This window comes from Bubalus bubalis, chromosome 5 (assembly GCF_019923935.1).
Source record: "Bubalus bubalis isolate 160015118507 breed Murrah chromosome 5, NDDB_SH_1, whole genome shotgun sequence".
NCBI classification, from domain to species: domain Eukaryota; kingdom Metazoa; phylum Chordata; class Mammalia; order Artiodactyla; family Bovidae; genus Bubalus; species Bubalus bubalis.
The window spans coordinates 20,781,749-20,795,736 of record NC_059161.1 but is presented as its reverse complement, the minus strand read 5'-3'; the positions used below and the strand labels follow the sequence as shown (position 1 = coordinate 20,795,736).

Below are 13,988 nucleotides of genomic sequence, written 5' to 3'. Positions count from 1 at the left end.
CTGTGTCATATGATAAGCACACTATTTTCACCAGAGCATTTTAGTAATGTTACAGACCCATCCTGCCTTATGATGAATGATGTTTATTGTTTTTTAAAAGAAATTTTGAAGATGGTTTCATTGAATTAGAAAGCATTACATAATTGTTAAAAATACAATCTTGATTTTAGAATGACTTAGATATATTTTTCTTTAAGTAGTTTTATATTTTATCCTATTCATATCAGGAAAACCATACTTGAGATTCTTTACATTTAGGATTCTACTCCATGTAAATAAATGGCAGCATGGGATTATACAGACACAGAAAAACATACTATAAGTAGCATGTTTTACAGAGTCTGATCTTAGAGCTTATCTAATTCTGCCAGAGTGTTATAAAATACAGCAAAAAACACTTGTATACTGCCGGGGTCCAGCCCCGGCTGATCCAGGGTATTCGAAGGAGAGACGGCTAGGCGACCTATTCAAATGTTAATTAGAGATAATAAAGAGTAATAGAATGAGGATAGCTCAGTAGGAAAATTCAGTGGAGAAAAGAAGCTGAATGGCTTGGTTTACGCGGAAAATCAATATAACCCATGACACCAGGTTAGCTCTGACCACGGAGGCCGCAGGCGCCCTCTCGAATAGCGAAAGATGCCCCACCTTAGACACCTTCTCGAGTGGGTCTTAGAAGCCCAGGCAAATAAATGGTCACAGAGGATATCCGCGCTCCAGATGGACACTCAGCTGGAAGTTAAAGGGAAGAATGACATGGGGAGACCAAGCGTTGGTGAGCAAGGCCCATAGCTTTATTTTCAACAGGGGCTTTTATACCCTAAGTTACACATAGAGGATAATAGGGGATGCAAAGTCAGCAGTCTTTGATGCTTATCAAAAACCAAGGTTTCTTTCCTGCAAATTTATTGTATACAAATGGTTTAGGTGATTTACATCATCTTCTGGCCAGAGGCCTATTAACATTTTATGACTCTTGACAAGGACTTATCAACAAAGACTTATTTTCTCTAAGAGTAATTATTTTAAGGTTTGGCGCCATCTTCTGAAAATAAGATTACGTTCCTATATGGTGGATGTGTAATGGGCTTACAAAGGAAAGAATTTATTACCTTAAGGGTCTAAAGTTACTGACACCGAGGCCACTACTTATTTTTTCTACATACCAACTATATTAATTAATACACATTCAAGGATACAATTCAGGGGATGTGAAAACTTGGCAACAAACATTGGCTCATCAATGAAATCTTTTACTAGTTTTATTCTGACAGTTTCTAACTCTCTGAGAGGCTCTAAGCTATTTGAATATCTTAGGCTTCCCGTGCCTCTCGAGGCTGGGAGACTAAACAATCGTATGCATAGCTGTAGGAGTCCGGGTAAGCTTGTCAGGCGAGTTAGAGAGCCATCTGAGGGGTTTGGATTTAAACACTCCTAATTGCCCAGGAACTTTATTAATTGGAGCTGTAAGTTAACTCTTTGACAGAGAGAGTGAGATGGTGGTGGGGGACAGCCCCCAGTAAAGTCAGAGGTGAGAGCACAAAGCAATAAAGTAGGCAGACTCTGGTTTTTTGGGGGTAGATGCTCGAGAATATCCGGGGGCACTCCCGAGGCTCGATCCCGCCTTTGCGTATGCCGAGCCTCCTTCCTCATGACCTTTGTCACGAGTGGAATGTCTCTCGCCGGCTCCCGGCAGTATACTGTTCTTGTTGCATCATTCTGGTTTTATTGCTTTCTCTTTTCCTTCAAATTTTACATTCGCTTTTATAGATGAAAAATCATTATGATGTTTTTATGTGTCTGTACGAATGTGTATATATGTTTCCCTGATGGCTCAGTGGTAAAGAATCTGCCTGCCAATGCAAGAGACGTGGGTTCAATCCCTAGGTTGGCAAGATCCCCTGGAGAAGGAAGTGGCAACCCACGCCAGTAGTCTTGACTGGGAAATCCTATGGACAAAGGAGCCTGGTGGGCTACAGTCACAGAGAGCTCAAGGACTCACACACAAACAAATACTCATGTCTATATCTGTCTGTCTATATATGTGTATGATGTGCAACATTTGAAGAGTTATGTCCTGGTGGTGAGTCAGGGCCAAGAGAAAGTATTTTTACACAATTCTCAGTGGTTCATCAGGTAGCTCTTGTCATTCTTTGATCCTGTAAGTAAAGAATCTTACCATTCACCTATTTTTATTTTTTATTTGCAGGTAAGCTTTTGGGTTGTTAGAGAGATTCTTCATGCTCAGACATTAAAAATTAGAGCAGAAGTTTTGAGCCACTATATTAAAACTGCTAAGGTGAGATAAACTTGTGCTTGTTTTTTAATTCAGTCGTTTACGATGCTTGTGAGCAAGTATTTGCCTGTGTCACTAGAGTCACTATTTATTGACGCTGGAAAATAAGGCCTACTGATTAACGTGAGTTAATTTTTTAAATTGCATGTCTGTTTCGTTTGCCTTTTCTTCTGTTCCTCCTATCTTCCTCCCCTTTCTTTTATACTTTTCCTCTCTTTCTCGAGAAGCTGAATTGTATTTGGGCAGAGGTCAGATTATGATGAAGTTTAATAGTTATAAAATAGTTTGGTATATTCTGCAGATGACTAAAAAAGCCTTACAGGATTGAGTGAGGAAATACATATCAGTTATTTGCCTTTAAAATAGATTATTCTGCCAACCATGTGGAGAATAAGACTTAATTTTAAAAGAACAGTATAAATGAGGGTGTTAACCAAATACGTTGAGTAACATAGATAATAGATGCAGCAGGAGAAATAGAACATGGATTTCAAAGACAGTTAAAATTTAGAGAGGAAGATGGAATAGGACATTCCACAAGAGGTTACAGAATTTTACTAAAATTTGTAACAACTCCAGATTTATGTCAAGTTGACTGAAAAGAGGTATAATGGTAGCCACATTCATTATTCTAATAATAAATACATAACATATCTCACCTGTGAATGAAGGAAGATGGAATAAATTGAGGATACGATTTTTACAATTGTAAATTATTGTGATCATTGTAAGTCATAACTCTTCCGTCGTTTCCTTGAGCATCTGGGAGCAATTCTATTCTAACATTCTGTGGCACTAGGTGGCAGAGCTAGCCTTCTTAAAAGTTGTTATTTTTTCAGAAGTGTCATAAAATTTTAAAAAGCATTCTTTGTGATATGTTAAAGATTGGATTTTAGCTAGTAGAATCCATGTCTTTTCTCCATAGATCCTGAATTTTCATTATTGTTTTCTGGTGTTTTTGTTAGTTTTTTTCTTTTTATGAATGTTCCACTCAAAACCACCAAATCCATTAAACCTGTCATTATTCTCATCAAATAATCATTTAATTCCAGTTCAGACTCATACTTTGAAGTTATTTCTGATAGTGCTTACTTTTACCCCAAGGTCTAAATTCATAATTTTTTTGTCCATTACTGTCTCTTCAATCCCACTGGGGACTCTGCCTTCTATTTTGTTTCTTATAAAACAGGCAAGTCTTTCTCTTCTTTTAGTAGATGTTTCAGTTAGGGTCTATAGAGTCAGAAAAAACCCACACATGTAAATGTATAACATGTATAAAAAGGTTTAAGAAATTATCTCATGTGATTGAGTTGGGGAGAGGCTGGCAAATTTGAAGTCCATAGGGCCAGTAGGCAGGCTAGAGACTTAGGAAGGAGTTTCTGGATTTTTGCTGTTATCAATACCACTACTTACACAGCATTCTTGTGTGAATTCAAGATGGGGAACACATGTATACCTGTGGCAGATTCATTTCAATATTTGGCAAAACTAACACAATATTGTAAAGTTTAAAAATAAAATTTAAAAAATAAATAAATAAAAATTTCAAAACAAAAAAATAAATTGGCAGCTGGCACTATTTGAATCAAAAAAAAAAATACTAGAAATATAGAGAGAAAAGACAAATTACCTTCAAAGAAATGACAGTGAGACCAATAGCTTTCATTGAATCTGATGAGAATGAACGTTTTTTGTGTTTTGGCTGTTTATGTTTTTCTCTCCTGAAATGTCTGCTCGAGATCTTTTTTGAACAGTATTCTGTTACAGTGTTGGTCTTTGACTTTGATAGTTTAATAAATATAATCCCAGATGCTAAAGTTTTTTGCTATATTCTTTGCATACATCTTCGTATTTGTGACCTATATTACAACTCTTTTCCTGTTGTCTTTTGATACAGATGCTCTTTAATAGTCAAATATATTAATCTTTAACTTTTATTGTCTTATTTATTGTCTTATGCCTAAAAGACTATCTCATTTAAATCTTACTCTAACTCTGAAAATGTCAAAGATTTTCTCACACATTACTCTTCTATAGCTTTGATTTTGGTAGTTAATTCTTAAATTTTAGATATAATACATGTAATTATGGATTCCAGTTCATATTTTTCCATATGAATAATCATTCTGGCACCATTTTAAAATCTTTTTTAAAGCTCTCTTTATTTTATCTGGAAGCATCTTTCTGTCACCCTTGTTCTTGAAAAATGAGATTCCAAATTCATGATTCATTTTTTTATTTACTTTGCTTGGGATTTCTTGAGCTTACTCACCCTGGGAATGTCTTTCAGTAATTTGGGAAAATAATCCACCTTTATCTCTCATAGGCTACCCACTCCAGCATTCTTGGGCTTCCCTTGTGGCCCCGCTGGTAAAGAATCTGCCTGCAGTGTGGGAGACCTGGGTTTCATCCCTAAGTTGGGAAGATCCCCTGGAGAAGGGAAAGGCTACCCACTCCAGTATTCTGGCCTGGAGAATTCCATGAATTGTATAGTCCGTGGAGTCGCAAAGAGTCGGACACAACTGACCAGCTTTCACTTTCACCTCTCATATTGTTTCTATCCCATTATTTATCATGTCCTTCTGTAGCTCCATTTAGATAAATATTAGCCTTTTTCCCCTCTACCTTTTATGTCTTTTTAACCTTTATTTCACATTTTTAAAAAGACTCCTTAGCTTTTGTGTTGCTTTTTGGACAGTGCCTTCCTTTTCATTTCATTCACAGCCAGTACCTGATGTTGTTCTCCATTTGTGAATTCTTATTTCATTTTCTTTTTCTTATTTTTCCTCTGAGGCACTTTGTTTGTATGAATTTGCATCCCTAGTTTTTATGAATCTACATCCCTAGGAAAAGAAAAAGAATCCAAGGATTTTCTCTCCTGTGTTTTTGTCTTGCTTCTTCCTGGTCCATGATGACAGCTGAAGTTGTCAGTACAATAAAACCAAACTGATGGGATGGGAGCAGGTTGTTCTGCCATTTTTCTAGTAATAGATCTTGAGTGACACATCAAATCTGGGGCTGATCCCTCCACACTTACTGAGCCTGGCTGTGAGGTTCACAACAATTTCCTCAGCCCTGTGATCATCAGAGATTTCAAATGCACTAATGTAACCATGCTTTATCATCACAGTTAGAAACCTGATGATGACTTTGGAGCACAGCCTAATAAGCACCTGGCTTTTGCCTCTCTTTTCAGCGTTGTTGATACTCTAGAGAGCATCAGCCAAGACATTCATGCACCCCATTATGTGGCACAGAAAGATGGCAGAAAGAGTCCTTGTTTTTCCCTTCCCCTTTTTTATTTTTTTAAACTTGAGTTCATATTTCTTGAAATTTTATGGGAGTTCTTTCAGACCAGAATTAAGGTGGTATTAGTTAGAGTTCATCAAAAGAATAGAACCCCTCGCCTTTCCTTGGTTCTCATATTCAAAACAGGCAATTTTTATCTTGGAGTTTCTTGATGATTAAGGACAGTTTTACATGCTAAGACGTTTGAGGTGTAAACATCTGATAGTTTGAAGAAATCTGAGCAATTAGCAATAATTTGACAAAAGTAGATGATCTCTTGGTAAAGTGATGGAACCTAGCATTAGCATGCATGCACAGCATCATATGGGATTCTTCTGCATGGAGGCTAGAAAAAGCAACATCTAGTGTTGGGAAGCAGGTAGATGTCCCAGCATGAACAGGGAACAAAGGAATGGGGATTCAGGTGGGAGGAAGCCAGAAACTGAGGAGGGCTGTGAAAAGCAAGCTTGAACCCTAGCCCTGGAATGTTAGGGGTTCTTCTGCTGCTGCTGCTAAGTCGCTTCAGTTGTGTCCAACTCTGTGCGACCCTAAAGTCAGCAGCCCTCCAGGCTCCTCTGTCCATAGGATTCTCCAGGCAAGAATACTGGAGTGGGTTGCCATTTCCTTCTCCCGTTAGTGAACCTGCTGCTACTGCTGCTGCGAAGTTGCTTCAGTCATGTCCAACTCTGTGCGACCCCATAGATGGAAGCCCACCAGGCTCCCCCGTCCCTGGGATTCTCCAGGCAAGAACAATGGAGTGGGTTGCCATTTCCTTCTCCAATGCATGAAAGTGAAAAGTGAAAGGGAAGTCGCTCAGTCGTGTCCAACTCTTAGAGACCCCATGGACTGCAGCCTACTGGGCTCCTCTATCCATGGGATTTTCCAGGCAAGAGTACTGGAGTGGGGTGCCATTGCCTTCACCTAGGGGGCGGGGGTACCTGAGTAGGACACAAATCAAGATCCTGGGCACAGGCCTTTCTTTGAACTTGGATCATAAGGCAGAACTAGTAATAGTTCAGTATAAGAAAGGAAACTGCCTACTAGAAACAAGGATGCATACCAGATAACTCTGATACTGAGCCATAACTTTGGTTTTCTTAATGGATTAGACAACTGGAGGTAGATGTATTCCCAGAGCTAGGAGGGAGTTCTGTGTGGGCCAAAAATCAGCTTACTGTAAACACAGTGGATACCCTAAAAACACATCTCAACAATGAGGGTAATAAGTATGCTACAAGAACCACCAGTTGCCTAAACTGTATTTGTCTTCAAGTTGTCTTGTATTCATGCTATTTATTTTTCATCTCTCCTCCCCCTTGTTCTTAAATCTTCCAGAAGCTGTATGAGCTGAATAACCTTCATGCACTTATGGCGGTGGTTTCTGGCTTACAGAGTGCCCCAATTTTCAGATTGACTAAAACATGGGCGGTGAGTAATCTTCCTTAGTTAATGATAGGTTAGACTTCCTGTTGGAAGTGAAGATGTTTTAGTTCCTTTTGTAGTTCTTAGTAAAGTTAATATTATAATAATAGATAAGGATTTTTTAATTAGTTTGTACTCTGTTCTTTGAAACCTACATTTTTTCCTCTCCCCTTAAATAAGTATTTCATGAGGCTTGTTAGGTATTTTGAGCTAAAACCAACTTGGTGCTTGGTTTCTGCTCTTTTAATTTTTGTAGAACTTTTTAAAACATCTTTGACAATATAGCATTTCAAGTTTACTGATGGGAAACTGTAAATGTGAAAATAAATTGCATTTAATCATATACAGATTATGCTTTTGGAAAATTTGAGAAAGATATAAATTGTAAGTTGCCCCCAAAATTTACTGATTCAGATTTCCATTACAATATTTTTACTCAGTAAACTCTTGGGTTTTTTTCCTTAGGAATAAAGGAAAATCTGATAGTTAACAGGGAAGTAGGCAGTGTTTCTGTGCACATTGTGATATTATGCTAATCATACTTGGTTCTATTTAACAGGGTTAGAGTGTGAGGTTTTACTTTTGCAAATTTGTGTATTTTTATGGTTGATCAATGTGATACTGGCCTCAAGCTTGCTGGGTATTTTTCATTTACGTTTTATAGAACTGAAACTTTAGATTCAGTTAAATCTTTTCATATTAATACTGTTCTTTAATGTTAGAGAGGAATGGTTTTGTTTACTACATTTTGTGCAGAGGGTTAGTGTGTTCTTACTGTCCTGGAATAAAGACTTGACTAACCTTATCACAGTTTTTTACTTACTAAAATATAACTTTGTGTTTAATTAGCCTGCTGTTCTTACTTTTCATAGTGTCTGAAGAGACAGATGTTTCTCATACTGGAAAAACATTAGTATGGAAGAGCTTATGATCTTCTTTATATTTCATTTGCATTTTAGAAACACCTGAGTGAACAGTTTTCCTACTCTAAAAATTATTTTTAATAATGATGACCTAATTCTCTTTTATTAAAATTTTAATTTAATGAGGGAGTGGAAGTGATTATAAATATACAGTCATGAATTCTGTCTTTGAAGTTTTAGGGAAAAGAAATTGTACTCTGGTTTATATTGTGGTTTAGAAACAAGATACATTTCCCTCAAGTTAATTTTGTTTCCTTGAAGTTATTTTCATTGTCTCTGTCTCATGTCTTGCATCGAAAATAGTTTTGTTTAAATTAGTAACAGCTCCATTATTAATCTGAATAAAATTTTTGGTGTTCATGTTAAACTTGAAAATATTCCACAGTTTTGCTAGGTACTAATTGTTTGACGTGCATAGTGGATGATATAGACAAAGTCCTGTTCTTATAGAGCTAACATTCTACTGGGAAAAGATAAGCTGTAAATATATAAATGATATATCATAAATAATGATGAATGCTCTGTAGAAAAATAAAACCAAGTAAATGAGATGTAAAATACTTCCCTCATGCTTTTCTGTGATATGTGGTAAGAATTTCTGATAAATGATTGGGCCCAATTGCAGTTGGACCTGGCAATTGAAAAGGATTGATGACCTTGTCAAAGATGTTGGAATGATTGGATTTGAGAGAATAGTGGAGGAAAAAATGGGACAGTAAGAATAGAGAATGCCTTTGAGGAATTTTGTTGTGAAGTACTGAGGTGAGGGCCAGCGATAACTAGAAGAAATGTGAGATTAAAGATTAGTGGTGTTTTGCTTTGATTTTAAAGATGAGATCCGTGACAGTATGCTTGAGTGGTAGTACAGTGATCTAATAAAATGAGGAGGTGAACAAGAAGTCAAGCCTGTGATACCCTAGATTAGCCCAGAGGAGATAAGGTCCAATACTCCAGTGGGGCAGGAACAGTGTCTCCGTTTTAACAGGAGAGAAGGGGGTGCGTTTGGTTACAAACACAGGTATGTGGGTAGATTTGGTGGTGGGATTCTGCAGAATTCTGTTTCATAAGACACAAGAAGCAAGGTCATTAATTGACAGTGGGAGAGGTATTGGAGGTTTGAAGAGAGAGGAAAGGATGAAAGTCATCAAGCTGAGAGTGAATTAATTAGGGAAACATGTAGGTCTTAGGCAGAGAAGGCAATGGCACCCCACTCTAGTACTCTTGCCTGGAAAATCCCATGGACGGAGGAGCCTGGTAGGCTGCAGTCCATGGGGTCGCTAGGAGTCGGACACGACTGAGCGACTTCACTTTCACTTTTCACTTTCATGCATTGGAAAAGGAAATGGCAGCCCACTCCATTGTTCTTGCCTGGAGAATCCCAGGGACGGGGGAGCCTGGTGGGCTTCCGTCTATGGGGTCGCACAGAGTCGGACATGACTGAAGCGACTTAGCAGTAGGTCTTAGGAAGGTCCACTTGAGATTTTTGGTCATGAACTTAGAGTGAAACTTGGTGTTCATTCAGCATTACCATGAAGAAGTGCTGAGAATTAATTGTATTTAACCAGTTGGAATTTTTTTAGGCGTGTTTGTACCACAGAGGGGTCAAGGATAGTACAAGAGATAAAGTAGGTAAATATAAAAGTTGTTATAGATGAGGAATCTAACCTAAGTAAAAGGAAAGAAATAATGAACAGTGAAAGGGTAGTATGGTGGAAAATCCTGGTGCCCTCAAATACAAGGAATGTACCAAAAAACAACATCACAAATGGGGGAAATATTAGAAACATTCTCTTTAACATCAAGGAAAAGTATGCTCATTTTCACTGTTTCTACTCAACATAAAAATTTTAGCATAGTCAAAAAAGATAAGAAATAATAAGATATATCCTCAAAAAATTAGAATTACATTGAGTTACCATTTATCCATCAACTCCACTTCTGAGTAGATACCCAAAAGAATCATAAGATTGGGACTCAAACAGGCATTTTTATACCAGTGTATAAAAAAGCATCATGATTAACAATAACCAATAGGTATGAACTATCCAAATGTCCACGAACAGATGGATGAATGTACAAAATGTGGTGTAAACATACAATGAAGTATTATGCATCCTTAAAAAGGACTGAAATTCTGACACATGCTGCACCTTGGATAAACCTTGATGATGATATGCTCAATGAAATAAGCTAGACACAGTAAGACAAATAGTGAATGATTCCATTTATATGAGGTGCCAAGAGTAGTCAGTCATTCAGACAGAGTAGAAGGTGGTTCCCAGGGCTGAGAGGAGCAAGAAATGAGGAGTTCTGTTTAATGGTTACAGAATTTCAGGGAAGATGGAAAGAGTTCTAGCCATGGACAATTGCAATGATTGATGGATAATGTGAATGAACTTAATGCCACTAAACTATACACTTAACACTGGTTAAAATGGTAAATATTATGTATATTTTACCACAGCTTTTAAAAATAGTCCTCTGAAAACAAGTCTCTGCTATCCCACCCCAAATTGAATCCTTTCATTCTGACTATTGATTTGTTATGAAAATTGCAAAATGTGTTATTTTTATACATATCAGACTCCATGCTTCTTTAGTTTTGTGTTTCAGATATGTCAAAATCAGCTATGAGTTGCATGTAATTTGTTTCTCCAGATATTGTACCAGAGTTCTGGAATGACTGACTTTGGAAAAAAAAAAAAAAGATTTCTTGTTATCCTTGCTGTGTCATGCAGTATATTTTGCATATTCAAATACTTTGTTATGTGGGAGAGAAAAGAATGTTTGGATTTATAGATCGAAGTGGAGAGTTGCACCTAATCTTGAAAGTTCTAATCAAGTGTGTTGAAACTGGGCCACACAAAGTCGTGAAACCAGTGTTTGCAGGAAAACCTATCTAAAACATTCAGAGATACTGGTTAGACAGTTTTTTTGTTTTTGTTTTTGTTTTAGAGATTATCTGAAGATAATCTGTTATCTTGGAGCCTGTGAAAAATAGATTACAGCATCAATCCCAACTATATTACTTGTAATATTAAAAAGAGTAGTGGGTTAGATGTTAGAATACTCTGTCTCCGGGACCAGACTGAGACCCATAAAAGCAGGACCTAGTCTTTGTGAGTGATGACTGATGAGTGTTGGTGTGTTCTGCTTCTCCTTGGGGTCTCAGTCACCTCATCTTTAAATTAGTCCTCTTGACTTTTCTCTTAACCTCGTAGGAGAATTAGATGAGAATTTTATAGGTGGAAGTGTTTTGCCTGCTATAAAATAACAAATATTTTATGACATAAAGTGAAATCTGATTTACAACATAATGAAATAGTAACTTCACATATTTAAAGAAGAGATTTTTTTTCCAAAGTCTTTGAAATACTTAAAAACATGTATTTTCTGAATCTTTTAGTTAATATTATTTCGGATGACTGTCCTTGCTTTTCTTTTATTCCCCTTGATATCTCCATTTTTCTCAAAGGGCACGCACTACAGATCTACTCCTCAAGCCTCCTAAAACAGCTGCAGTTGATTGTTCAACTGTATATAATACAGCACTGATCAAAGGGATCAAAGAAAAAAATGTCAGAAATCCAAACATGTAAATTGTAGTTTTATAGTACTGGAAGAACTAGGTATGGTTAGAGTCATCAAGAAAAATTATTACTTAAATTATGAAATTCAGTATTTATTGCCTAATGCTTATGTAAGAATTAACTATCTTTGAGGGGGCAGGGGACAAGTCATGAAAATATTTGGGCCTTTGAGGTGAATATGAATATATAATTATTTTAAATTAGGAAAATGACTAATAAAAATTGTTTAACCATTTAAAATAGTAAGGATGAGAAATAATGTATTATAATTTACTACTTAGTAAGTTAATTATTTTAGGTACATACAAAGTATATTGTATTTTATAAATAATGAATATGGGTTTATTATATTAATAAACATGTCTGATTTTGTTTTATTTATATACTACCAAAATATAATTAAAGAAAATAAAACTTTGAAATTAAGATTCAAATTTATAGTAATTCTAACTTTTAAGTCTTTAATAAAATTGGATACAGAAATAACTTGGGCTTTTCTGTTTGTCTTTTAGTTATTAAGTCGGAAAGACAAAACTACCTTTGAAAAACTAGAATATGTAATGAGTAAAGAAGATAATTACAAAAGACTCAGAGACTATATAAGTAGCTTAAAGATGACACCCTGCATTCCCTATTTAGGTGAGTTATGTCACTGTATATTCATTATGCCTAGTTGTTGCTTTGCTTTAATCAATCGTTTATAAAAAGTTCAATGTATTTTAAAAGTTTGTGTGTCCTTTAAAGAAATTAAAGGATTCTTAAGTTGAAAAAATTGTCTAGAGGAATGTGTTACCTTACTACCTGGAATGTATTTTCATTTTTTCTTAGAAATGAAGCATATGGTAAAGCCATACATTTTTGCTATTTTAGTAATGCTTTAAAAGAATGGACTAGTAGTTTGCAGTGAAGTTTAATGCTGTGAAAATATTTAACATTTACTTAAGAAATTGATCAAAAGATACAATGAATTTATTGTCAACATCATGAGTTCTTAGTTTATATTGTTGGCAGGTATTTTAACAGTGAATTATGAAAAACAGTCTCAATGAAGGTGTTATTGTTTTTCTGGAAGAAATTAGCTGTTTAGCTGTGGAAATTTAGCTCGGTGCTGGGAAAAATCTGTATTTTACATATTATTACACATAGTGTGTATCTCTTTATTGTATATTTTACAGTGTTGATGAATTCCAAGAAGTATTAAACCAATAACATAAGATGTTCACCAAAATATGAATAGTAATTTTTTATTAGGTGTTTGAATAAAAAAATGACTGAAACTATACCTTTTTAATGTATATGTGAATTTAAATACAGAAAATATATTATGTATACCTAGTATATGCATTATATTATGTATACCTAGTATATGCATTATATTATGTATACCTAGTATATGCATTAAAGTAAATTGACTTGATCCTTTGTAGAGAGTAATCAAAAGATAACATTTGTTTTTTCCCGGTCTCCCCTTTTACCTTCTATTTCCACTCTGTCTTTTATGTAACTACTCATACTGGATTTTACCATGACTGTTTCTGAAAATCATGGAAAAACCTGTTCCTGGTTTAGGAGACTCTACAGTGTCATCTTTGAAGTCTTTATAGTACCACTGAACACAAAGCACCAGTGTAGTACCAGAACGCAGAGTAGGGCAGAGACAGCTGACACACTTGTCACTCAGCTGCTCTAGAGCATCACCTTGGTTTGTCAGAGATCTCAACTCATCATATCATTGTGGGACATTCTCAGAGTCCAGTGGGAATAGGAAATGTTGCACATCCTGTGTTGAAGGCAGAGTACTCCTGTGCATTGTGCAGTGGCCACGTACCGTTTGTCTGTTTCTTTGATAAATGGTTCAGGGCCATAGTAAACATAACTCAGGCTCTAAGCTGATATTAGGAAAGGCATTCTGTGTACGCTCTACTTTCTACCATTACCTTGGCTTTGACATTCTTAAAAGTGTCATCAATATCTTCATACTCCATAAAAACATAAACTTTTCATAGCATAAAGAACATTAGAATTTTTTGAATTCACGTCACTCAGTTGTGTCCAACTGTTTGTGACCCCATGAACTATAGCCTGCCAGGCTCTGTTCGTGAAGTTCTCTAAGCAAGGATACTGGAGTGGGTCGCCGTACCCTTCTCCAGGGGATCTTCCCGACCTAGGGATTGAACCCAGGTCTTCCAAATTGCAGACTGAGAATTGGGAACTGCAATTCCAAAATGGCTCTATGATATTCATTTTTCAAGTCATTGAATTGTCTTCTTTAAGCCTTGTTTTCTTTACCTAGAAGTAGCACACATGTTTTTCTTGAGGCTGGGTGGGACCACAGTGATCTCTTCTATATAAATCACTTATACTAAGCTTGAGAAAACCCAAGTCCAGAAAGGTAAAAGAGCTGATTCAGAATCCTAAAACCTAGTTAATGACAATTCTGAGGTTCTGACCTAACATCCTTCCAATTAT

The 13,988-nt window shown here is 36.2% G+C and overlaps 2 protein-coding genes across 6 annotated transcripts in view; one reads left to right on the top strand and one right to left on the bottom strand.

Moving 5' to 3' along the window:
* The window catches only part of RALGPS2 (Ral GEF with PH domain and SH3 binding motif 2), a 166,271-nt gene that overhangs the window by 75,919 nt on the left and 76,364 nt on the right, over positions 1 to 13,988 (top strand). For 4 of the 5 annotated variants that reach the window (XM_006048561.4, XM_006048560.4, XM_025285561.3 and 1 more), the window contains exons 6-8: positions 2,210 to 2,299; positions 6,920 to 7,012; positions 12,032 to 12,158. In XM_006048561.4, the coding sequence (XP_006048623.1) occupies positions 2,210 to 2,299; positions 6,920 to 7,012; positions 12,032 to 12,158 (310 nt within the window). The remainder of the gene's footprint in view (positions 1 to 2,209; positions 2,300 to 6,919; positions 7,013 to 12,031; positions 12,159 to 13,988) is intronic. The other variant, XM_006048562.4, reaches the window with a different exon arrangement.
* Positions 10,331 to 13,988, bottom strand: part of ANGPTL1 (angiopoietin like 1) — a 37,828-nt gene continuing 34,170 nt past the window's right edge. The window contains exon 6 of the transcript XR_006551081.2: positions 10,331 to 13,808. The gene's annotated coding sequence lies outside the window, so the exon portion shown is untranslated. The remainder of the gene's footprint in view (positions 13,809 to 13,988) is intronic.